General features: G+C 37.3%; 1 protein-coding gene across 6 annotated transcripts in view; it reads right to left on the bottom strand.

Moving 5' to 3' along the window:
• armc8 (armadillo repeat containing 8) overlaps nucleotides 1–27,970 on the bottom strand; it is a 133,500-nt gene that overhangs the window by 33,675 nt on the left and 71,855 nt on the right. For 5 of the 6 annotated variants that reach the window (XM_073046881.1, XM_073046880.1, XM_073046877.1 and 2 more), the window contains 5 exons: nucleotides 27,366–27,453; nucleotides 21,021–21,107; nucleotides 20,340–20,432; nucleotides 5,175–5,324; nucleotides 29–124 (listed from right to left, as the gene is read on the bottom strand). In XM_073046881.1, coding sequence (XP_072902982.1) covers nucleotides 29–124; nucleotides 5,175–5,324; nucleotides 20,340–20,432; nucleotides 21,021–21,107; nucleotides 27,366–27,453 — 514 coding nt within the window. The remainder of the gene's footprint in view (nucleotides 1–28; nucleotides 125–5,174; nucleotides 5,325–20,339; nucleotides 20,433–21,020; nucleotides 21,108–27,365; nucleotides 27,454–27,970) is intronic. The other variant, XM_073046878.1, reaches the window with a different exon arrangement.

The raw sequence follows: 27,970 nt of genomic DNA, 5'->3' as shown, positions 1-27,970 counted from the left end.
TTGAAATGGCCTTCAAAAACAAACTTACTTGTTCTTTAACTTCAATATTATGCTCCCCTTCAAGAATGAGAGTGACTGCTTGCATTATCTGTTTTCCATGAGTACTCATTATCTGGTCTATATGCTGGCAAAAAAACAGAAGCATATTATACTGAATATTCGGAGAGTATTAGCACGTAAACTTCACTTCTAAAACTAATTGCTTAGTCCAGAAACTCTAAGCTAAAAACATGTAACAATTCAATTAACTTGATGAAATTAAAGCTGCAGCAGTTATTGGTACACCCCAAGGACTGACTTTTAATCAAAACTATTCCTCATACAAACATTTACACATATAACTGTTAACAGAAATTAGATATCTTCCAACACAACAGGTGCCAGAAACCAGGGAACTAATTTGGGGCTCTGAGATATGGGCTGCAATGCCCAAGTAGCCTGCACACTTTGTTTCCATGTAGACAACACACCTTTAAGTTCCTCTATTTCCTGCTGCTAATCATCCACCTCCTTTTCCTCAGTCACTCCTCAACTGTAGGTGTGAAAAGGGCTGAGCTTTCATGATAGAGAAAACACCACACATTTTGATAACCATTTGCCAAATACTACAGATCTATTCCGGAGTATTACAAGCAGCAAAAATATTATTTTAGCTGTCCAATTGACTGCTCGACTGCATTTTTGTATCAGAACTTTTCAACGTTATGCATGTTGACCACATGTACACAAGCTGCAGTCGGGCATCGTGAATGAAGTCATAAGCAGATAGCTCTTAAGCTCTACAACCAACCTTTAATTTTGGATGGTAATTCAAAGGCAGATTGTATGGAAAACAAGTGCTGAACAAAGATTTTGCGACTGCTGCCTAACACTCAAATACAACAATGCAAGAAAAAGTTTGTGAACCCTTTGCAAGTACCTGGTTTTCTGCACTAATTACTCAGAAAATGTGATAAGGCTGAGGATGGAATTGTTGGTATACAAATTGATGCATTGTGTAGTGAGACTGTAAGGACGAACAGATAGATGAGATCAAAATTGCAGTCAGTGGGATTAGGTGGAGTGTAACATTGGGGCAAAATCAAAAAGAGTGCTGAATACAGGACTAAGAGTGTTAGATTTGAAAAAACAGTATACGGAACAAGGTAGATGATCTTGTACTGCAGTTAGAGACTGGTGTGGTGGACTGGTAAGACGTGGCTGAAGGAACATCATAGTTGGGAGCTGAACATCCAAGGATACACCTTGTATTGAAAGGAAAGGCAGGTAGGCATAGGAGATGGCTCTGTTGGTTAAAAAATGAAATCAGATCCTTAGAAAAAGATGGCATAGGGCTGGATGATGTAGAATTCTTCTGGGTAGAGCTAAGAAACTGCAAGGGTAAAAAAGATCCTGATGGGAGTTATATACAGTCCTTCGGACAGTAACCAGGATATGGGATATAAATTTCAGCGGGAAATAGAAAAGGCATGTAATAAGGGCAACATTATGATAGTCATGGGGATTTCAATATGCAGTTAGATTTGGAAAACCAGATTGGTGCTGGATCCCAATAGAGGGAATTTGTAGAACACCTCCAACATGGCCTTTTTCAGAGCAGCTTGTGGTTGAGCCCACGAAGGAAAGGCAATTCTGAACTGGGTGTTGTGTAATGACCAGATTTGATTAGGGAAGCTTAAGGTAAAGGAATCCTTTGGGGAACAGTGATCATAATATGATAGAATTAACCCCGCATTAAGGGATACAGAGGCATGAGAGAGGAGCTGGCCAGAATTGATTGGAAGAGGACACTAGCAGGGATGACAGCAGAACAGCAATGGCTGGAGCTCCTGGAGGCAATCTGGACAACACAGGATAGATACTTCCCAATGATGAAGAAGCATTATAAGAGGAGGATGAGGCAACTGCATGAGATGGCATAAAAGCAAAGGAGACGGGATATAATATAACAAAAACTACTGGGAATTTAGAGGAATTGAAAGCTTTTAAAAATCAACAGAAGACAACTATAATAAAACACATAAGGAAATAACATATGAAATATGAAGGTAAGCTGGCCAAAAATATCAAAGAGAATACCAAAAGAACTTCAGATATATAAAGAGAAAAAGAAAGGTGAGAGTGGATATTGGACCATTGGAAAATGATGCTGGAGATGTAATAATTGTGGACAAAGAAACAGCAGACAAAATTAATAAATATGTTACATCAGTCTCCACCGTGGAAGACACTAGCAGTACGCTAGAAATAAGAGTGTGTCAGGGGGCAGAGGTGAGAGTAGTTGCTATTACTAAGGAGAAGGTGCTTGGGAAGCTGAAAGGTCTGAAGGTAGGTAAGTCAGCTGAATCCAGGGTTCTGAAAGAGATAGTGTAGCTGAAGACATTATATAGGCATTAGTAATAATCTTTCAAGAATAACTAGATTCTAGAAATTGTTCTAGAGGACTGGAAAATTGCATATATCACCCCACTCTTTAAGAAAGGAAGGAGGCAGAAGAAAGAAAATTATAGGCCAGTTAGCTTGACTTCAGCAGTTGGGAAGATACTGGACTCCATTATTAAGGATGATGTTTCAGGGTACTTGGGAGTACACAATAAAGAAGGCCAAAGTCAGTGTGGTTTCCTTGAGGAGAAATCTTGCCTGACAAATAAGTTGGAATTCTTTGAGGAAATAACAGCCAGGATAGACAAAGGAGTCAGTGGATGTTGTGTACTTGTATTTTCAGAAGGCTTTTGGCAAGGTGCCCAACATGAGGCTGCTTAACAAGATAAGAGCTCAAGGCATTACAGAAAAGGTACTAGCATGGATAGAAGATTGGCTGATTGGCAAGAGGCAAAGAGTTGGAATAAATGGGGCTTATTCTGGTTGGCTGCCAGTGACTAGTGGAGTTCTTCAGGGATCGGGATTAGGACTGCCTCTTTTCACATTATATGTCAACAATTGCTTTGTGGCCAAGACTGCGGATGATATAAAGATAGGTGTAGGGGCAGGTAGAGTTGAGGAAACAAGATGTCTGTAAAAGGACTTGGACAGAATTGGAGAATGGGCAAAGAAGTGACAGATGGAATATAGTGCCGGGAAGTATATGGCCATGCACTTTGGTAGAAGGAATACAGGCTTAAACTATTTTCTAAATAGGGAGAAAATTGAAAAATCAGAGATGCAAAGGTACTTGGGAGTCCTTGTACGGGATTCCCTAAAGGTTACCTTGCAGATTGAGTTGAAGGTATGGAAGACAAAGGCAATGTTAGCCTTCATATCAAGAGGATTAGAATATAAGAGCATGGATGTCATGCTTAGGCTTTATAGGGCATTGGTCAAACCGTAATTGGAGTATTGTGAGTAGTTTTGGGCCCCTTATCAAAGAAAAGATGTGCTGGATTTAGAGAAGGCAGAGAAGAGGTTCACGAGAATGATTTCAGGAATGAAAGAGTTAACATATGAGGAGTGTTTGATGGCTCTGGGGCTGTACTCACTGGAGAGTAGAGGAATGAGGGGCATCTCATTGAAACCTATTGAACATTGAAAGACCTAGATACAGTAGATGTGGATTTCATACAGTGAGTGAGCCTAGGGCATAGGAACAGCCTCAGAATAGAGGGACATCTATTTAGAACAGAGATGAGAAGGAATTTCTTTAGCCAGAGGGTGGTAAATCTGTGGAATTCATTGCCACAGACAGCTGTGGAGGCCAGTTCATTGAGTATATTTAAAGCAGAGGTTGACAGGCTCTAAGTTAGCCAGGGCATTAAAAGTTAAGGGAAAAGGCAGGAAAATGGGTTTGAGAGGGATAATAAATTAGCCATGATGGAATGGCAGAGCAGACTCAATGGGCTGTGGCCTAATTCTGCTGCATTGTCTCATGGTCTTACAGTATATAATAATAATAAAGCAATACTGACTATTGCACATTGATTTCGTTATGAAGCTGACACACCAAGGTAAATCAACCCTGCAAAATTCCTCTTCTTGAAAGGCAAATAAATTGTATTAAGGGACCATTTCATCAGATTATCATAAGATGAAAGGGGAAAGTTTACAACATACTAGCGTGTGTTCTTAGAGAAAAAAAAACAATTCTTGAAGTGGTTGACATGGCAGAGATAATCAACAGAAAAAATGGATGAATAATTACCTGAAATACAACACAAAAACATACCAGAAAGGATACTGAAAGGAGGTTACAGTTGGCAATCTCAACTGAAGATCACAGAACTAATGGATTACTGTCCATTCTCTTATACATAACTTCTACATAATGATTTTATAATAAAGCTTCAAAATAGTTATTTTTATGAGTAGAAATTATAACAATTTCTGCACAATGTAAAGACCACATATAATTCACTATTATGCAGAGAAATGGGAGAGTATTGTTTATGCAATACCTGAATGAGTTAAAAATCCAATTTTACATCGATGCCACTAAACAAAGTTGCAATATCATTTTCCTGCACAATAATAGAAATGTCATGTTGTGCAGAATGGATTATTAGATTGCAACTTCTCCCTCACAATTCCCTAAAAGAGCTTCAGCTGTGCTGATGGGAAAGGTGTAGAATCACAATCAAATTATTTTCCAGCTCCTTGCAATTCCATAATACAAGCAAAAGTCATAGAAAAATAATTGAAAGCTCATACTCTTATCTGGGACAATGTGTGACACCACAAAAGGGAGTGTAGCAAAGAAGAATGGAAAAATGACAGGAACCCATTTCTAGTGAAATTATATATATAGTACAGATTTAAAATTATTGCACATATTGAACCATGAATCTACTGAAATAAAAATTTAGGATTCCTTTGGAAAATAAATAACAGCTACAAACACATGCCTTTCTATAAATGCACAAAGATAATGTCATGGGACCTTTGCAAGCAAATTTATACACACATCATGTGTCAATTGCAAAGAATAAACTTGATAACATGGTATACAAAACAGAAGACAAACAAGAGGTCCATTAATGAATGTGTCACTGACCATGTGCTGAAATCTAACAACCACTACTATTATTCAGTGATTAATTACAGCATCTTTTACTTTCTACAACAATCTAAATTTGCCCATTTAAACCGATGGTTTTTAAAGAGTGCCCCATTTGGTTAGCTTAACACTAGAAATAAAGAAAGATTGGTAACAATATTTAAGTATATATATTCAAATTACATACAGGTCTAGTTGATAAGAGGTTCCTGAGCAGCCCCAAAGTCTTCATTAGTACATTCACATCAGAATCTGAAAGCAGTCTGAAGAGTTGTTCTGTACTCAGCCCTCGCAAAATGTCTGTCTTTATCTTCTGGTCAGCTTGAAAAGCCATATTCTAAAAAGATTAAATTGGATGATTTAATTAGGATTCTGATTTGACTTGTTGGTAGAATAATATGCAGTATCATAAATGTCAAGATTAGTAAATTGTGAAAACTGGCCATTAATAAATCTACTTTTATAGTTGAAGATCATCGACTTGTATAGCCATTAAGGATGGCATTGTTCAAAAACAAAAATAAGGCTCATGAAATACATATTTCTTCATCAGTTTTAAGAACAAAGTTCAACTGTATAAATAATAAGTAAATAATACAAATTAAAATATGTACAACACTGTTTTCAGACCTTGCATTAACAGGAATATAAAGTAATAATTATATTAATATATTTTAATTGTACTATTAAAATATGAATTATTTCATGTCTTACAGAAAAATGCAGTTGGAATATTTACTTGCATTAACAAATGATTTTCTGTATTCATTTCTTTACAGTTGGGGATGAGAGCAAATCAGCTAAAAGACCAAACCAAATGCATGAACAGAAATATAAAGCCAGGGTCATGAGTCCTATCACCTTATTCTACTACATCAGAAAAAACTCATCTTTAACACTCTTGCTGAAAATTATAGTCCCCCAGCCTAAGGGATTGGCCACAGCTATTAAATTAGAATGTCTGTTAATCAATCCCTTTGTCGCAAGTAGTTACTGCATCCATAATCACCAAGACTGGATCTATGACACTTAACTCCAGCATTCAGATCACTGACGTACATGGTGAAGAGCTCAATACTGATTCCTGTGGCATCCTATAAAACACTGGCTCCTGCCCCAGAAAAAATCTGCTTATTCTTCCTATTTTCTGTCTGCTAACTAATAGTCAGTATATGTCATGATGTCACCCCACCCATCTCATATGCTTTTATTTCATATAATAATCTCTGTGGAACCTGAGGCCTTCTCGAATACTAATATACCACATCTACTGGCTTCCCTTTATCTATTCTGCTAAGAGCAACGTCAAAAACTTTAAACAGAATGTAACATATAATTTCTTTTATAGATACATACTGACTATGGCATTAATATTTAAAATTTCTAAATGCCCTATTTCTTTGTGCATAATAATTGCATCTGATGTTTTCTCTACTACTACCAAGTCAAATTAATTTGTATGTTGGTGTGTTCTCTCTCTCTATCTACTTAATTAGTAAAATTATATGCACACACATGAAGAGCATAAAACATAGGCATAGAATTAGGCCATCTGGCCCCTTGAGTCTGCTGTGCCTTTCAATCATGGCTGATCTGTTTTCCCCCTCCTCAGCCCCACTCCCTAGCCTTCTCCCCATAACCTTTGATGCCATGTCCAATCCAGAACGTATTGAGCTCTGTCTTAAATACACTCTATGACAGGCCTGTGGTAACAAATTCCAAAAATTCACAACCCTATGGCTAAAATAATTTCTCTGCATCTCTGTTTGAAAAGGATGCCCCTCTATCCTGAGGCTGTGCCCTCTTGTCCTAGACTCCCCCACCATGGGAAACATCCTTTCCACTCTGATCTGTCTGCTCTGTACATTCGAAAGGTTTTAATGAGGTCCCCACTCCTATTTCTAAATTCCAGCAAGTAGAGCCAAATGTTCCTCATATGACAATCCTTTCATTCCCAGAATCATCCTTTTGAACCTCCTCTGAACCCTCTCCAATGCCAGCACATCATTTAGATGAGAAGCCCAAACCGCTCAAAATACACAAGGTGACACCTCACCAGTGCCTTATAAAGTCTCAGCTTCATAACCCTGCTCTTGCATTCTACACCTCTTAAAATTAATGCTAATTTTGCATTTGCCTTCCTCTTCACTGACTCTACCTGCAGGTTGACCTTCAGGGTGTTATGCACAAGGACCCCCAAGTCCCTCTGCATCTCAGATTTTTGGATTTTCTCCCCATTCCGAAAGTAGTCTGCACATTTATTTCTAGTACCCAAGTGCATGACCATGCATCTTCCAACATTGTATTTCATTTGCCACTTTCTTGTCCATTCTCCTAATCTGTCCAAGTCCTTCTGCAGCCTACCTGTTTCCTCAACACTACCTGCCTCTCCACCAATCTTCATATCATCTGCAAACTTGCCATCTATTCCATCATCTACATCATTGATGTACAGCATACTCCATCACCTCATCCTTAACAATGACTCCAAATCTTTCCAACCACTGAGGTCAGGCTAACTGGTCTATAATTTCCTTTCTGCTGCCTTCCTCTTTTCTTAAAGAGTGGAGTGACATTTGCAATTTTCCTGTCCTCTGGCACATGTCCAATGATTTTTGAAAGATTATTACTAATGCCTTCACAATCTCTACCATTACCACTTTCAGAAATCCAGGTGGCTTATGTACCCTTAAATCTTTCAGCTTTAGAGCACCTTCTCCCTTGTAATAGTAACTGCACTCACTTCACTTCCCTCACACCCTTCAACATCTAGCACATTGCTAGTGTCTTCCACAGTGAAGACTGATGGCAAAATATTCATTTACTTCATCTGCCATCTCCTTGTCCCCCATTATTTCTCCTGCCTCATTTTATAGTGGTCCTATATCCACTCTCATCTCTCTTTCATTTTTTACATACTTGAAAAAGCTTTTACTATCCTCTTTGACATTGTTTGCTAGCTTGCTTTCACATTTTATCTTTTCCTTCCTAATAATTCTTTTATTTGCTCTCTGTAGGTTTTTAAAAGCTTCCAAATCCTCTATCTTCCCACTAATTTGTGCTTTGTTGCATGCCCTCTCTTTTGCTTTTACATTAGGTTTGACTTCCCCTGTCAGCCACAGTTGTACTATTATGCCATTTAAGTATTTCCTCAGTTTTGGAATACACATGTCCTGCACATTCCCAGAACTCATGCCATTTCTGATCTGCTGTCATCCCTGCCAGCATCTCCTTCCAATTTACTTTGGCCAACTCCTCAGTGGAATAATTTCCTTTACTCCACTGAAATATTACTACTCCAGACTTTACTTTTGTCATAGCAAATTGAACTCAATCACATTGTGATCACTGCCTCCCAAGGGTTCTTTAACCTCAACCTCCCTAATCACCTCCAGTTCGTTACATAACACCCAATCCAGTATAGCTGATCCTCTAGTAAGATCAATGACAAACTGCTCTAAAAAGTCATCTCCAACTCACTCCCTTGAGATCCATACCAGCCTGGTTTTCCCAATCGACTTGCATGTTAAAATCTCCCATAACTCTCATAACATTGCCCTTTTGACACAACTTTACTATTTCCTGCTGTAAACACATGACTTGAGCACCTGACAATAAACCTGACTTTCACTCTGCTAACTACTCATTAAAAGAACTAAGCATGTCAGTTAGTAACTGGATGAGGCAAAAAAAAGTGGGTTTTAGTATCTGTACAAAACATAGGGCAAAAATCTAAGCTAACTCTTCAGCACAGTGCTGAAGGAGAACTAGACTGCCAACATCTTGAATGACTTATTGCTTGCTCACTCAGTGCAGAAGCTCTCAAGGCAAAGTATCCCATTCAATATTAATGTTTCAATCAACACCAGTAAAGCAAATTATTGGATCATTATCACACTGACATTTGTGGAAGCTTCTTGCGCACAAATTGCCTTGTTTTCTACAACAGAAGCAATCAAACATTTTTGTGACTCAGGATGGTGATTGATTTGTTTCTTCCCTCTCAGATGCTCTAAGCATGGCATTCAGTTGTATCATAACCATTACTTTAAGACTGAGACTGGATAGATCACCCAGCATCAACCTAGGAACTGAATTCAGATGCAGCACATTCACCAAGCACAGTAGAACTTTAAGTCTTCCTCATGGAGGAAGTATCTAGGGGACTAGTATCTAAAGTGGAAGACTTCAACCATGATGGTATTTTGTGCATTCTTCATGAATACATGGGCCCCTTCCAGTGTTTCAGTTTCCTCCTCCATCCCAAGAACATGTGAGTTGGAAGGTTAGTTGAACACCGTAAATTGCCCCTCATGTGCAGGTGAGTTGTACAATCTTGGGTGAGTTATAGGATAATTTAAAAATCCTAATATTGGAAATAATGACCAGGAAGGAACTTTACAACTATGTTCAACCAGAAGTGTTGAATGGATGGTTCAACTCAGCTTCCTGGGAAATGTCCACTACCAAAGAAGCCAGCCAATTATTTTCACACTATTTTAAGTCAAGAACTGGCTGAGAGCATTGGAGATGGGAGAGGCTACGAAACTAGAAAACATCTCAACTGGATTTTTTTCTCTTGTAATTTATTTTTTATTGAAGTTTATCATCAAACAAACATTTCCATAAGATATATTTCAGATACTGTACATATATATCATATAACCATATTTGTCACAAATCTCCACATAATATTTATCTGAGGTATACACTTATAGAAAGGAGAGGAGAGAAAGAACAAGCGAAATAAGAAAACTATGTACAAGTAGGGAGTGATCTTTTTTTTACAACATATTCATTGACTTGTGAGAATAAAATCAGGCCTATGAGGTGTTATGTAGTTAAACCATTTTTCCCAATATGAATCAAATTGTTCCAACTTATGATTAACAGATGTTGTTACCTTTTCCATTTTGTAAATGTCCTTTGTAATTTCCATCCATATATTTAAGGTTGGGCTCTCCTGTGATAACCATTTCCTGGTAAGGGCCTTTTTACCAGCCACCAGCAGTATATTTCATTAACAAATGAATAAAACCCCCATTATCAGCAATTCTAAACCTAAACAGGCTGTGAGAAGCTTCGAGAATGCTCTGCAAGACAACACTCTCTCACCAGTTAGCATAACAAAGAAGCAGTTTTACTTTTAACAAACAAAGAAGCCATTTTGATTAACATATGCAGTACATGCAGATTGAGTCAAATCAAATCAAGTTTAATTATAATTCAAGCTATACGTAGATACATCTTAACAAGACAGCATTCCTTTGGGGCCAAGGTGCAAAACATTCAAAAATAGCAAGCAAACATTCAAAAAAAGTGAGTAACAAATTAAAGAAGCATATTCACTTAAAAAAAACACTGGCCAAGACCCTGACCAACAAAGTCCAGCAATCAATGGTAGATAACCGGCAGTGTACCGGCATGCAGTCTAGCCTGTCATTCCACCACTTGAACACAGGAGGACAGCACCGATGGGAGAGGCCAGACCGCAGCCAAGCTTGGCCACCATACTGCAACACTTCAGTATCCCTTTTTATATGGGGCACAATTGAGAGCATTTAGAGGAACTACAAGACTGATGTCAATGCCTTAATGCAATCTGCCTGGATAGCACTCCTCCAATAACACTCAAGCTCAACAGCACCCAGAAACTAGCAGAACCCGCACATTATTCACCTCCATTGGAGACCATTCCTACAAGATGCAATGCAGTCACTCACTTAGACTACCCTTACAGCTGATCCTAATTCCATGTCCATTAGGGTAAAGACAATAAATGCATCTTGGGGCACCCCATTCACCACAATAAATTCCAAGTGAAACGTTACTCAAAGTCACAGCAAATTAATTAACTTCATTGTTAGAACAACCCAGTACTCTTGAGGTTATAAGTATTAATAATAAAAGTCACAACAAAAAATTCAAATTTCAATTTAGGAATCAGATGGATTTGCCATCTGAAGCATCAACACTTGTTCCAATTAAGTGTCCCAGATACATATGGGAGTAAGGTATAAAGGAAGATTCAGGAGACCTTGTTTCTCTGCTGAATGACTGATCCCAATCTGACTAGAATCCATCAGAGATGTACATCACTGAGATCCTATACCAAGTCAGACACCATTGATTTCAATGGGGATTCTAGACAAAGGGAAAGGCAACATTTCTGAATCTCCTTTATCAGTCTTTTTATTGGCAACATTTCTGAATCTTAATTTTCTAAGTCCATTTCTATGCCTTTAATTACTTCCTTAAAATTGTATTTCTTTCTGTAATTTATTTTTTTATTGAAGTTCATCATCAAACATTTTCATAAGATGTATTTCAGATATTGTACATATATATCATATAGTCATATATGCCACAAATCTCCACATGATATTTATCTGAGGTACACTTATAGAAAAGAGAGGAAGGAAAGAACAAGCGAAGGAGAAAACTATGTACAAGTAGGGAGTGATCTTTTTTTTTACAACATATTCATTGACTTGTGAGAATAAAATCAGGCCTATGATGTGTTATGTAGTTAAACCATTTTTCCCAGTATGAATCAAATTGTTCCAGCTTATGATTAACAGATGCTGTTATCTTTTCCATTTTGTAAATGTCCATTGTAATTTCCATCCATGCATTTAAGGTTGGGATCTCCTGTGATAACCATCTCCTAGTAAGAGTCTTTTTACCAGCCACCAACAGTATATTCATTATCTCTTTTCAACCATTCTTGAGGTATATACCCAAACTATATAGTCTTACTTTCTAAGGGTATTTCACATTTAAAGATGTCTTGTAGGGCAATGTGTATCGCACTCCAATAGTCTTTGATAATGGGGCATTCAAAGAAACTATGATAATGGTTTGCATTTTGATTTCCACAATTTCTCCAGCAAACAGGGAGGTTACTATCATAATGGAATTACTGAGAGGGTGTAATGAAATATCAAGTTTTTCCATCCAAACTCCCTCCATTTCTGTGAACTGGTACACTTCCATTGATACCTCCATATTATTGTCCCTTCTTCCTCAGATATAATTATCCCTCCTTCCTTCTCCCATTTTGTTTTAATGTATGAAGTCAAATTTGTTTTAAGATTTAACAAACCCTTATACACACTTGAAATGATTCTACTACCGTTATCTGAATTATATGCTTTTCTAAATAGCTCTATCAAACATGTACTTGCCTTGGTTACATTTTTAACCGTCCTATTAACATATTGTCGCATCTATAAATACCAATAGAAGTCTTATTTTTCTAATAAGAGTTTCTCTTTAAGCATTTCAAAACTGAACAGTGTTCCTTCCTTCATTATATTGCAAAGAACTGTTATTCCTTTAGCTGTCCAGTCCTTAAATCTAGCATCCAGTTTATTCAGTGTAAAATCCGAGTTATATGGACACCATTTAAGAATTGCAATATCCCCCTCTAGTTTATATTCTTTTATAATAGTTTTAATAGTTTTCCATATTTTAAGAGTCCATTTCACCCATGGGCTATTAATAGTATTTGTGTACCTCTGTATCGATCCAAGATGGCGGTGTGTCGCAGCTTGCACAGTGGTCGCAGCGGCCACTCTGGAGCTGATTATCTGTTATTTGTGAAGTGGGGTACTATGCGCAATCATAATCGGTTGGAAACGGACGTGGGAGCACGGAGAAACATCTGGAAATCCCCAAGAAGACCTTCTTCGTTGCTGCTGCTACTGTGAGGTCTGGGTCTCCACTGGGAAGAACAGGCCCCCAGTCCTCGGGGTCGCGTTGTCGATGGCCGTTGGCGGGGGCGGCTTAATACGCTCGGCAAAGGATGGTATTTAAAGAAGCTGTGCCGGAGAGGATGGTCAGAGGCTCGGAGGTTCGACAGACTCGGAGCCTGCTGCGGTCAGGTCGCTTTCACTGCGTGCTACGTCTGCGAGGCTGGGTTCGACGGAGCTTTCATTGTGTGCTGCGTCTGCGAGGCTGAGTCGGGCGGCGCCGTAGAAGTCCATAGCGGGGGTATTCCCTTCTGCCGCCGGCGTGGGATGACCAGTCAAATCGGGACCCTGAGGACTTGTGGACTCTGTGTGGTGGTTTTTTGCGAACTTATAGTCTTTTAACATCTTTGGACTATTTTTACTGTGCCCATGGTCTGTTTTTTTTTTATCAATTATGCTATTGTTTGCACTGCTGTAACTATGTGTTGTAACTATGTGGTTTTGTGCAGGTCTTGTAGCTTTAGTTTTTGGTTTTGTTTTGTCTGGTGGATTTGGAGCTCCTTTCCGGGGGAACGCGCTAAGATGGTAGCGCGATATTAATACGCAGCAGCCTCTCCGGACTCTGGATTGGGGATTGCCAAACGTTATGTGGATTTTCTGGTGTAGTCTGTTTTGTCATATGCTTTTGTGATATCATTCTGGAGGAACGTCGTCTCATTTTTTAACTGCATTGCATTTGTGGTTTCTAAATGACAATAAACTGAATCTGAATCTGAAGTTGTTATCAGCCAAAATTGCCTGTATGTGGATGGGAAGTACCTGCTCCTCAATGTTTTTCCATTGAGCATCATATGATGGGTTGCACCAACATATTACAGCTCTCAACTGTGCTTCAAAATAATAATCTCCAAGAGAAGGTAGGCCCCATCCCTCCTTTTCCTTGGCTAACTGCAAAGTTTTGAGACGAACTCTGGGCCTTTTACCTTGCCAAATATATCTTGATAACATTTTGTTCCATTCATTGAATTGATTTTGATTAATCTCTATTGGTAGAGTTTGAAAGAGATATAATAGTCTGGGCAGTATATTCATTTTAATAAATTCAATCCTTGAACTGAAACTAAAATAAGGAATTAGGATCCATCTTGTTATATCTTCCTTAATTTTTTTATATAAAGGCTGATAATTGCATTCTAATAATATTGCCAAATCTTTTGGCATAATGTTGCCCAAATATTTGAAAGGCTCTGTTTGCCATGCTCAGAGATATCTACTTTCAATTTCTCTTGGTGGGCTACAGTTATATGAAAGTAATTGGGTTTTATCTATGTTGATCTTGTATCCTGATAATTGACCATATTGTTCAAAGGATTGCGCCAATTTAGGTAAAGAGTATGGTGGTTGCCCTAGATAGATCAAAATGTCATCCGCGCAACAAGCCAATTTATGCTCTGTCCCTTTAACAGTAATTCCCCGATATCTTCATTTTGTCTGATGTATTAAGCTAATGGTTCCAGATATAATGCGAAGAGTAGAGGTGACCATGCACAACCCTGTCTCGTGCCCCTTTCTAGGGTAAGACTATTTGATAAATATTCATTGATTTTAATCCTAGCAGTAGGGTTGTCATCTAGTGCCTATATAGTTTTAATAATTGTGTCATGGAAACCAAATCTATGTAAAACTCTGTAAAGAAAATTCCAATTAACCGAGTCAAATACATTTTCAGCGTCCACGCTTATCACTATTGCTTCGATTTTATTTTTTTGTATGTGATCGTTTGGCCATGATGGAGGTAAATAATCTATAATCTACATTAAGAATGAATATTGGTCTAAATGACCCACATTCCATTTTATCCTGGCCTTCTTTTGGTATAGCTGAGATTATCGCTTCCTTCCAGCTGGGTGGCATTTGTGCCTTTTTTAGAGCCCAGTTCAGTGTGGGGAGTAAGACAGGAATTAACTCATTTTTGTACCACTCTGCCGTATACCCATCTGATCCTGGTGACTTGCTTAATTTAAGCCTACTAATTGCAGCTTTTAGTTCAACTTCAGTTATGTCAGCAGTCATCGTTCTATTTTGTTCTTTGCTTAAAGTGGGTAACTCTAATGAATTCAGGAAGGTGTCAATTTGGGTCATGCTTCCCCCCGGAACTTTGGAATATAGAGTTTTTGTAAAACACTTCAAAAGCGTCTTGAATTTCACTTAGCTTATTTTTAATCATTTTTGTTCTTGGATTCCTAATTCTATGAATTGTATTTTCTGCTATCATTTCTTTTCAGTTTCCACGCCAGTATTTTCATATACTTAGATCCACTTTCATAAGTGGAGATCCACTCTCACAACCAGACTATGTAACAGTTTCTTCCCCCAAGCCATCAGACTCCTCAATACCCAGAGCCTGGACTGACACCAACTTACTGCCCTCTACTGTGCCTATTGTTTTGTTTATTATTTATTGTAATGCCTGCACTGTTTTGTACACTTTATACAGCCCTGGGTAGGTCTGCAGTCTAGTGTTGTTTTTTTCTGTGCTGTTTTTACGTAGTTCAGTGTAGTTTTTGTACTGTTTCATGTAGCACCATGGTCCTGAAAAATGTTGTCTCGTTTTTACTGTGTACTGTACCAGCAGTTGTGGTCGAAATGACAATAAAAAGTGACTTGACTTGACTTGATAATGTCTGTTTCAGAAACATTACATTTTTCCTGATTTCTTGCGTAGCTAAACTATTAATTTTATTCCTAATTTTTAAAATTTCCTCTAATGTAGCCTGTGCCAAATTCAATTTGTGATTTTTTTCCTAGTTCCTTCAGCCTATTTTGTAATTCCTCTAATGTTTTATTCCTTTTTTTCCCCCTTATATGAAGATATCACTATAATTTTCCCTCTTAAAACAGCCTTCAGAGTATCCCATAGAATGGGAAGTGAAACCTCTCCATTATCATTGAATTCTAAGTAAAGACCCATCTTTTTTAATTTGTTCTTTAAAGTAGGGATCATTGAGTAGACTTGAATTTAGTTTCCAAATAGTACTCTTGGTTGTAGGTCAAAATCAACAGATAAATATATAGGTGCATGGTCACTTACATCTATTGTCCCAATTCCACAGGTGTTTATTTTGTCTTTGTCTTTTCCAAATGTTATGTAATAGTCTATTCCTGTATATACAGAATATTGAGTGTAATCCCTTCTGTTGGGGAAAAGGTCCCTCCATATATCAATTAGACCAACATCCTCAAAAAGTGTATTAACTTTCTTATGTAAGGATTTTGTTTCATAGGTTTTTCTATTGGAAGAGTCTAACTTTGGTTGTAATTGTAAATTTAAGTCTCCCCTACATATCAGGAGACCTTCTGTTTCCGTTACCATAATATTAGTAATTTTCTTTATTACTAATATTAATGTATAATATTATATTATACAATTATAATATTATACATTAATATATTATAATTGTTCTATTATATAATTATATATATTATATAATTATAATATAACTAATATTAATGTAACCCCACTTTCTAAAAAAGGAGGGAGAGAAAAACCGTGGAATTATAGATCGGTTAGCCTGACATCGGTGGTGGGGAAAATGCTAGAGTCGGTTATCAAAGCTGTGATAACAGCACATTTGGAAAGCGGCAAAATCATCAGACAAAGTCAGCATGGATTTGTGTAAGGAAAATCATGTCTGACGAATCTTATAGAATTTTTTGAAGATTTAACTAGTAGAGTGGATAGGGGAGAGCCAGTGGATGTTGTATATTTGGATTTTCAAAAGGCTTTTGACAAGGTCCCACACAGGAGATTAGTGCAAACTTAAAGCACATGGTATTGGAGGTATGGTGTTGATGTGGATAGAGAATTGGTTGGTAGACAGGAAGCAAAGAGTGGGAGTAAACGGGACCTTTTCAGAATGGCAGGCAGTGACTACTGGGGTACCGCAAGGCTCAGTGCTGGGACCCCAGTTGTTTACAATATATATTAATGATTTAGACGAGGGAACTAAATGCAGCATCTCCAAGTTTGCGGATGACACGAAGCTGGGCGACGGTGTTAGCTGTGAGGAGAATGCTAAGAGGATGCAGGGTGACTTGGATAGGTTAGGTGAGTGGGCAAATTCATGGCAGATGCAATTTAATGTGGATAAATGTGAGGTTATCCACTTTGGTTGCAAGAACAGGAAAACAGATTATTATCTGAAATGTGGCCGATTAGGAAAAGGGGAGGTGGAACGAGACCTGGGTGTCATTGTACACAGTCATTGAAAGTGGGCATGCAGGTACAGCAGGCAGTGAAAAAGGCAAATGGTATGTTGGCATTCATAGCAAAAGGATTCGAGTATAGGAGCAGGGAGGTTCTAGTGCAATTGTACAAGGCCTTGGTGAGACCGCACCTAGAGTATTGTGTGCAGTTTTGGACCCCTAATCTGAGGAAAGACATTCTTGCCATAGAGGGAGTACAGAGAAGGTTCACTAAATTGATTCCTGGGATGGCAGGACTTTCATATGAAGAAAGACTGGATCGACTAGGCTTATACTCACTGGAATTTAGAAGATTTTGAGGGGGATCTTTTTGAAACGTATAAAATTCTAAAGGGATTGGACAGGCTAGATGCAGGAAGATTGTTTCCGATGTTGGGGAAGTCCAGAGCGAGGGGTCACGGTTTAAGGATAAAGGGGAAGCCTTTTAGGACCAAAATGAGGAAAAACTTCTTCACACAGAGAGTGGTGAATCTGTGGAATTCTCTGCCACAGGAAACAGTTGAGGCCAATTCATTGGTTATATTTAAGAGGAAGTTAGATATGGCCTTTGTGGCTAAAGGGATCAGGGGATATGGAGAGAAAGCAGGTACAGGGTTCTGAGTTGGATGATCAGCCATGATCATACTGAATGGCGGTGCAGGCTCAAAGGGCCGAATGACCTACTCCTGCACCTATTTTCTATGTTTCTGAAAGAAACCAAAATCACTTCCTAGCGGTGTGTATGTATTCAATAGAGCAAATGAATTTCCATCTATATTCTCCCTTACCAGAATATATCTGCCCTCCTTATCTCACATTTCGAATACTTTTTCAAAATTTAGCTTGTTTGAAATAAGAATAGCAACTCCTCCCCTATGCCCTGATTTATATGAGGAGGAAAACAAATTAGTGAAACCCATTCTCTTCAGTTTTCCATGCTCATTATCACTTAAATGAGTTTCCTGTAAATATACTACATGGGCTTGTTCGTTTTTCATTTTGGATAGAATTCTACTACGTTTGATTGGATTTAATAGCCCACTGACATTAAAAGAAATGAATTTTACTTTGTCCTTAGCCATATGTATTTATCTGTCAATATATCATTGAAATTAGCAGAATAAAGATTAATCGATCTACTCCCTGAACAATTAAGAACCAAGAAACGCAAATAATAATTTTTAAAAAGGCAACGAAGGTGTGATTCCAATGCTAAGGCCTCTAGTAGATGACCCTGGGTTGAGCTAAAGGAAACATCTAGCTGGGGGGGGGGGGGGGGGGGGGGGGAAATAACCCCTCCTACCTGTGAGTTGACGGCTCCCATTGCAGTACCCATAAAAGTAAGTAAACAAATCTATATCCATTACACAGAAAAAATTTCCCTGTGTATTCCTACATTCCTCCTATATATATATGTTCTCATTTAGGTGGGGGAAAAGGAGTGAATGAATGAATAAAAAAAGAATAATTAAGTAATATAAAATCCACATTATAATAAGTATTTCTCGAGATAGGTATATCACCATCTATTTTTGCTTCCATTTAGCTTCTCAACACTTTTGAAGTTAGCCAAACCTTATGGCTCTTCTGGAGGGGGTGAGGTCTGTCTTCTGAAAACTCACAGTCTCTTCCTGATATATTTCTCTCGCCCTCCTGCCGTCCCCTGCTTTCTCGATTCTCTCAGTATTTCCCAAGCAGAGCGGGATAACTGCTCAGCCAGGCTTTCCCTTGGTTTGATCACACTGACGGGCAACCCTCTGGCCTTCATGTCTGTCGTCGCCTCTTCCACTGTCTGATACAGTTGGATCCCATCTTCATAAAACACCCGCAGTTCAGCGGGATACAGAGTCTGGAATCTAATCTTCCCTTGCTTTAATATTTGCTTAATTTCAGAGTATTCTTTATGTTTCTGCAGGACCACCGGAGGGGTAATCTTGATCGAAATATATTAATTTACCATCCAAAAAAACCCTCTTCTTACCCCAGGCCCTTTGTAGAATCTCCGCCTTGGTACTGTATCGAAGGAATCCAATTACTATTGAGATCGCTTATCTTCTCTGTCTCCAGTAGGCCGCAGGGTGAGTGCACGATGCGCCCTCTCAATTTCAAGCTCCATAGTCGAAGGAATCTCAAGTGCGTCCCGCAGCAACTTTCGTACAAACTCCATCATAGACAAACCCTCCGCTCCTTCAGGAACATTGTATATCCTTATATTTTTCCGACATAATCTTGCCTCTAGATCAATCAGTTTACTTTCTTGTTGATTTAATATTTTTATCGTCTTACTTTGTATCTGTTTCACATTTCGCACGTGATCTTCCACCTTCTCAATTTGTGTCTCTGCCACCGCTATTTTTTGATTGACGTTGGCGAGCTCTGACTTGATATCAATTATTTGCTGCATTATATCTTCTTGGAACTCACGTGTCTCTTCCAGAATTTTGATCATATTTGCTGCTTCGCCTGAACGAGGCCCATCATCAGCCTCGCTACTACGCAGTCGGGTAGGAGAGCTGCTCGCTGCACCCCTCTCGTCCATAGGCTCCGCAGTGATGCTTTTAATATCTCTATTCTTTTTCCCTTTTCTTGCCCCTCTTTTCAATTCAGATATTTTCTAAAGATCTTATATTTGATGCATTAACGGGGCAAAATATGCGCTATTCCAGAGGAGCTATTGACTTAAGCTGCCATTCTGGATGATGATGTCAGCAGAACCTTAAAATTGTATTTAATCTAGTTATTTACTTCAATTTTAATAGTTAATACTTCATATGTAAAAAATGTAGTTAAATTCAATGAGAGATTTGACAGAATTCAACATTTAACCCACAGTTCATCTTCTGTCTGGACCTTTGGATTTCATTGCCTGAGTCTCAGTTGTTTGGACCTCATTTCCCAACTCAAAAGATGAGCAGTATTGCTTTCTGTATTCAACTCTGAGCAGTGGGGAGTAGGGGTAGTAGTTGGTGATGGTATAAATGAAACCACAGGCAGCTCTAACATGTAAGGTGTCTATTCCAGCATGATCAAGTGTTTACTGACTGTTTAAAGTTGTCCACTTTACATACAATGAGACTTCAAAAGAAAAATTTGCCTCATCTTGAAATAATCTGTAACACTGTCCATCACAAACCCTTACAGTAGAACATTTTTACAGCCTTTACTCAGAGGCACCCTTACATAATTTATACAGTGCAGAGACTGAATATGCATCTGCATCTATGGGATTTTACAAATATATTGCAGAGGTATAACTATGTAACATATCTAAATGAAACCATAAGGTTCTGTGATGAAGGTGATTACAGTGGTAGACATGAAAACTCTAGCATCATCATGTATAATATCCATAAGTTGTTTATTAATACTAAGTAATGTGAATTTCCGTACCATGATTTACCACGTGAACTTACCATTAACGCCCAAATTCCATTTACTCTGAGGGCTGGATTTTCACTCTGAGTCAAGTTGCATAACAGCTCCACGGCACCTGATTCCAATATTGGCTGTAACATACAACATTACACTGTATTTTTCAAAAATATTTTCATGGATTTTGCTAACTTTCCTATTCCCAAATGGTCCAATCAGAATTTTAAAAGTTATCAAATTTTAATAAAATCACATTCAACATACTTAAATGTTGAAAATAATTCTGTTCCCTACTCAGGGCAACTCAAAAATTCAGTGTAAATGAAATCTAGTTCAGAAATGCCCAGTTCTGATAGTGGACACAATTAAGAGACATATTTTCTCACAACTAAATGAGCCGCACCTTGAACATCAATAGTTCAATAGCCAAGCTACACATTATTTCAGTTCACTCGCTATTCTCACTTATTCTGTTTTATCAAAGAAGATGTGTTTATTTGAATTTTATAATGGAACAATCAGAAAATATAGAGGGGTTGTAATTTGTAATAAAATGCAATTGTGAATATTGAAATTATAAATTAAATGATGAGGTTAATATTAAAATTTGGCTTGTCAAATACCAGTGCGCTTCTTTAATGATGAATGCCAAGTGCAAAGACTAACAAATCATCATTGCTAAGTTAAAATCCCAAATACTCTGTAACTTGCTAAAGACTAACCTCTTTACTTGGGGAAAACTCGAGGAGAAGATTGCATAGTGTTGATGATGCTACTACAAGGACTTCGTCGGGTGCATTTTGTAATAACTGAAAGATAAAATGACAACAACCAAGATACTTTGACTTTGCATTTACCAAGTTATTTTAGCACAACAAAATATTACTTTGTAAACTGTACACTGTTACTGTATTTTCTGCCTTATCACCATAGATACACTTCAGAACTGCCTCACTGCTTAGGGATATTCTGTTTTAGTGAAAACTGATATATGAATATTATTCTTTCTTCCCAGAAAATTTTCTTTTAGAAACTTACTATCTTCTAAACTAGGCCTGAGTAATTAGTGAAATAAAACAATCCACGAATTATGAAAAACATTAAAAGCTAATAATTTCTTGAGCGGTGGCAATATACTTTTGGATCACAACAAGCCAAAAGATCAAAAGTACAACTACCAAATCTGTGACACAATAAGCTAGACAAAATTAATCACTGTAAATCCCCTTTAATAAATAAGGAAAATAAAATATAATATGATTCCTATCAAGACAAAGGGGGGAAAAGACACATAATCATCATATATGATTGTCTGGCTCCTCTGGTAAAGTCTTGGTAAACTCATATCCTTGAAGCTGAGTAAAAATCCATCTTTAAACAGATTAATTCCTGAGGAATGATGTGAACCATCAGCACTAAGAGGCAGAAGACTTTAAAAAATCAACTGATCAAACATGCTGATTCTTTGGCAGAGATATTAACGCTAACTAGTGCCAAATTGGACATAGTTCCACCATTTTTGCTCCTACAAGGCTCTAGGAAGTTAGTTATGTTGAACTAAAGTTATTTCTTTTACAATATAAAGATATAAATTTTACTCAGTTTTGCTTCAAAGCATAACAGGTGCTTTCTACATACTTAATTTAGGACAATTATAAGTAACAGATATAAAGTTGCTTTACCACCTTGTTACTGCGAGATTTACCACCCTGTAACTTCCTTAGTAAGTGAACGGTTTTCTCTGAATTTTAGCTCATTTCAAGCACTTAATGGCTTGAATTAACAGAATTGAATAATGCATCACTCTTTTGAGAAATTACTTTAGTCAGACTGCACTTGGAACATAGCACATTGTTCCAGTTGCCCCATTATGGGAAGGATATGGAGACTGGAGAGGGTGCAGGTCAAGCTTACTAGAATGCTACCTGGATTAGAGGGTGTCAGCTATCAGAAAAGGGTGAGAAACAGTTTGTTTTCCCTGAAGCATCAGAAGCTGAGAGAAGACCTGATAGAGGTTAGCATAGAGAGGGTACAGTCAGAATCTTTAGCCCAGGATAGAAATGTCAAACAGCAGAAGACATGCTTTTAAGGATGGGGGGAGGGGATAAATTTAAAGGCAATGTGAGGGACAAGTTTCTTTTTAAAAGCAGAGTGCACTAGGTGTCTGTAACAGGTCGTAGTGGAAACAGACAGTTTGATGGAGTTTCAGAGGATTTTAGACAAACACATGAATATGAAGGGAATGGAGGAATATGCATGACGCATGGGTGTGTAATTTGGCATCAAGATCAGCAAAACAAATAGCCTGTTTACCGCTGTACTGTTCTACATCAATATTTATTACTGCTGACACTACGTTTTATTTTAAACAGTCTGAAAAATTTTAGACAAAATGAAAATAATTCTCAATTAGAACATTTTAATTCACTATTTTTTTCCCCACAATCAGCGAAGATTCGTCTGACACACATTTGTGTCACGATTGAAGCGTATGTTAGTGCAGGTTGAAACTCTCCAGTCCAGTACCCTTAGAACGTGACTGGTGCTGAACCACAGAGAATCCACAACTCAGAAGTTGCCTTGTTTCACCTTCCACTGAGCAGCAGAACTGTTCTTTATTAGTAGAGACATTTCCCAGGTCACGTAAGGATTCTGAGAACTGTCAGTAACCCAAAGATTTCCTATGTCAGAATTACTGTTGGCTAAGATTGCATAAGTTGCACTAGTATGTTAATTAGTTAAAGATCAGTACAAAACATTAATAATTTTAGACCACAGAACTAATTAATTAGTAAAGATTAACACTCCAAATTCAAAACAGGCCAGACCACAGAGTGAGCAATCCAGATCACTCAGTGAGGACGATTCAGTAAAGGACTGCTCTAAATATTTACTAAAAATTTAGTCCGCTCTATCTTGTGTATTAGGCTACAAAATACCCAGGACATCTTCAGGGGGAGGTGTCTCAGAAAGACAGCGTCCATTATTAAGGACCTCCAGCACCCAGGGAGAACCCTTTTCTCCCTGTTACCATCAGGTAGGAGGTACAGAAGCCTGAAGGCACACACTCAGTGATTCAGGAACAGCTTCTTCCCCTCTGCCATCTGATTCCTAAATGGACATTGAACCCTTGGACACTACCTCACTTTTTTAAATACTGTATATAGTATTTGGTTTCTTTTGCACGATTTTTAATCTATTCAATAGATGTATACTGTAATTGATTTACTTATTTTATTATTATTATTATTATTATTATTATTATTATTCTATATTATGTATTGCATTGAACTGCTGCTGCTAAGTTAACAAATTTCACATCACATGCTGTTGATAATAAACCTGATTCTGATAATTGTTCACAGTTGCTACCAGCACCAGAACATCAGTCAGTGAATTTAATGACAATGAATTTTTAGTTGTAACAATATCAAAATTGCCAGGATTTGACACCAAACTGACGACTCATGTCCACATATGCACAGCAATATCTGAAACAGTCATTAGTGACTATGCAACATAAAAACAACCAACACAGATTAGTGACTGCCACGAATATCAACTACAATACACCATTCTTGCCATTTAACTGAAAATTACAAAGCTAACTGAATGAAGTGTAACCTAGCGCAATAGATCAATAATATTAATAAACTATCTCTCTAGATCAGAAAATCTAATACACAAATCTTAACAATTCCGTTGGTCTTTAATGTTAATGATATTTATTGTTATGTTGTGTCAAACTTTATGTTGACGTTTGTAAATTGATTACAAAATTCACTACAATCTGTGCCTGCTATTTATTGGTCTGCTCGGAGAATTGTTCAATCTGATTGGCTGATCAGCCCAATTGATGATTTAAATACTCATGGATAACACATTGGGCCAGGTTGTGTTTACTGTATCCTAGCAGAAACACTTGCAACTCATCTCATCCCTGATTCCTGTGACTCCACTTTTCAATGCACAACAGACACGTTAGAAGTTCAGATGACATTTTATTCCGAATCAGAATCAGGTATGTCGCGAAATTTGTTGTTTTGCGGCAGCAGCACATTGTGATACATAATAATAAAAACTATGAATTACAATAAGCATATATTTTTAAAAAATTAAATTAGTGCAAAAAGAGAGGGAAAAATTACTAAGGTAGCATTCATGGGTTCATTGTCTATTGAGCTCCTATTCTGCAAATAGACTCACCACCAAGTTCAAAAGAAAAGGATGAGATGCACCGAGTTATAGGGATTCTGTAAAATAATATCTTTTATTTCAGAATTCCAGCTTCTCAGCACTTGTTTTGAATAAAAGTAGAATAAAGTTTTTGAGCTGGAGGAGGGATGAGTTTACCACATCAAAGGTACAGAGAAGATGTCAGGGGTAAGTTTTTGTACGCAGAGAGTGGTGAGTGCATGGAATGGGCTGCCGGCGGCAGTGGTGGAGGCGGAAACGATAGGGTCTTTTAAGAGACTCTGAATGGATACATGAAGCTTAGAAAAACAGAGGGCGATGGGTAATCCTAGGTAGTTCTAAGGTAAGGACATGTTTGGCACAGCTTTGTGGGCCAAAGGGCCTGTATTGTGCTGTAGGTTTTCAATGTTTCAAAGAAGGATCTGGCTAAGGTAAATTGACATGCAGAAATGTAAAGGAGCAACTAGTAGAGTCCATAAGAAGAAAAAGGTGGGAAATCAAAGCTCACTGGCTGATTAAATTGTTTAAAATAAACTGAAGAAATGGAGCAAGTGACCAATAATAGTACAAGAGAGAATCAAGCTAAATATTATAGTCTGCACCAGATTAAAAAAAAACAGGGTGATCGTAAACATTGAATATCAGTTTGGCAACTAACCCAAAGAAAATTCAAAAGTTCTCTAAGAGCAAATTAATCCTAAAACCATTACCAAAGCAGCAACAAGGCTGATTAGACACTTATAGAAACCCACTGTTAAAGGCAGCAGACAAGCTTACATCACTAAGTCATTATTTACATCGGTATTTACTGAGCAAAAGGGCATTTATAAGCTACAGTAAACCTGCTCAGGATATTGGATGCAACAGAAGTACTGATTCAGGTGTATTCTAAGCTGTGTAACAAGAATATATTTTCAGAAGAGATAAAGCTGGTAACAGCAAATCAATTGCCCTAATCTTAGTAAAGGGAAAGTATTAAAACTCAATAATCCAGGAGAAAATTAACAGCCAACCTCAATGAGCACAGACAAATAAAGAAGGAATGGCACAGATTTGTGAGCACCATATGGGGCTTTGATTAACAATTGATTTTCTTTAATGAGGTAGGAAAAGGATGGATAAGGATGCTGCAATTGATGTGTAAATGGATAAACAAAATGTATTTGAACACCACATATTAAGCTTGCTATAAAAATCAAAGTCCACGAAATAAAGGTGGTATTAAAAAAACGAATACTAAACTGAATAAGGAGAAAAAAGCTTTTTCCCGGAGTGTAAGTAGCAATACAATGAAGATCTCCAAGGTTTCAGTACTTAGACATAAAATTACAAACATGACTCAGATGCAATGTGAAATTTTTGAAATTTGACGATGATGAGCAACACAGAAGTATGACAAACTAAAGAACTGGCAATAGGCTTCAGAAAGACATTTATAGGTTGGCAGAACTGACTAAAATAAGGTTAATGAGAATCAAATTGAAGTGAGGTACTACATTTTGTAGGATGACTGTAGAGATATGATACACATACAAAGGAGAAAGAAGGGAAGACATGAGGATGATTGAGAGCAGGACAAGTAATATATTCAGGGCCCTGGGATTTATTTATAATCCTGAGAAGCGTCTGAAGATCAGGTTATGATCAATTCACATAGAACACTGAAATAGTTTCAGTTGGAATACTGTATCCAATTGTCAAATTTCTGAAGTTAAATATATGGTTTGCTAAAAATGGTTTCACTGATGAGCAATCAGATTACCATTGATGGAACAATAAATTAAAAAGAAATTGGTTCCTTAAATTATGAAGATTTAGCCAATGTAAATAAAAAGAAACCACCAATGGCTGAAGGACTGCAAACAAGGGGCACAAAATGTAAGATGGCTGTCAAATGGACAGAGGAGGCATACATGAAAGTACAAGAGTGACTGAATTTAGAGTGCTGTGACTTATAGAATGTGGGTGCAGATTGAACGTTAATTTTCAAATGGGAAGTAGGAAATAATTTGAAAAAAAAGGTTGCAACTATTTGGGCAAAATGGGATTAGAGCACTGTTCCCTCGAAACTGCATGGGTGCATAACTGAACAGTAACTGAAATGCTCCTGTTCAATTAACCCTTTTTAGCTGCGCAGCAGGTATTTTCTTTTATATTACGTTAGTATAATTTTGAAATCTGTATTACGGTAATTATGTGATAATGAATATAATCCATAAATTTTCTAAATAATAAACATCCTTTACTTTGAAACATTTTACTTCAATATATTTGGTGGAATAACTTACTTCCAAGTTGTAAAGTATGATTTCTATATTCAATGATTTTTGCAAATGAGTTGGAGAAGAACCATAACTTTTTTGTCTTTTCTTCTATTTCACAAGATTGTACCTGATCTTTACTCCTAAAATTTTATTTGCAATTTACTAAATTGAAATTTTATATTTTAAGTATACTGACTTCACACTAAATTCCAAACATGCCATATTTTCATTAAGCACGCATCTTGAATACAATACAGTTGAATACTAATATTAAATCTACTAGTGGATTGTTTCTTAGATACTGAAATAATTTTATTCAGAGTCACCAGTTAAGTGCCTCTATTTCTTTGCAGGCAAAAAAATTTGTTAAAATCACTGTCACTGACATATTTAGTAGAGTGAATTCACAGCTGAAATACTCAGTGTACCAATTGCCTTAATTGGTACAAAATGGCAATATATAATTATACTCAACTTCCATGTCTGCATCACACTTTTCAGAGGAATGGCAGCAGCAATATTTATTTCCTAAAATCTGGAACTCCACTGGGAAATTAAATATTTAAGATTTATTCTGATATAATCAGAACTACTATAAGTGTATCTTACTTCTACCTTCATTAGTGGTTTCCATACAGTATGATCCTGAAAACTTGTCCGAAGCTGTTGTACCGACCTGGACAGACTGTGCAAACACCTGGGAATGGAAGTCGGGAAAGTAAACAAATCTTCTTAAAAGTAAGTATATAAATGTTTATGACAAATGATTATCCTTCTTTTGTACAGGAGAATAGAATGATCAAATATTAAAAACACTATGATTATGCCAGATGGGCACCAGTGTAGTTATCCTGTAATTAGGACAGGATTGAAACGGGGGTTACTGGAACAGCTTGGCTTGAAGGACCTATTCCGCACTGTATCTCCAAATAAATGAAATTATATAAGACACACTGCTGTCGATACCTGAAGCAGCCAAACATAACAATTTATTAAAAACAGACTGATGCTTATCAGTAGCGGAAGGCTGGTTTGGCAGACAATTAGACAACCCCTGTATTTTTCTTTTTGGAATCGCAGTCTATATTGCTAATTTTTTTTTTTTAGGTAAAACTGAATGTCACTGAAGATTACTGAATATTACTCTTGTTTTGTGGCTACTTATAAACAGATGAATCTCAAAGTTGTATAATTTATACATACTTTCATAATAA

This window comes from Hemitrygon akajei, chromosome 5 (genome assembly GCF_048418815.1).
Source record: "Hemitrygon akajei chromosome 5, sHemAka1.3, whole genome shotgun sequence".
Taxonomy (NCBI): Eukaryota; Metazoa; Chordata; class Chondrichthyes; order Myliobatiformes; family Dasyatidae; genus Hemitrygon; species Hemitrygon akajei.
The sequence above is the reverse complement of the archived record's forward strand: the minus strand, read 5'-3'. Positions and strand labels throughout refer to the sequence as shown.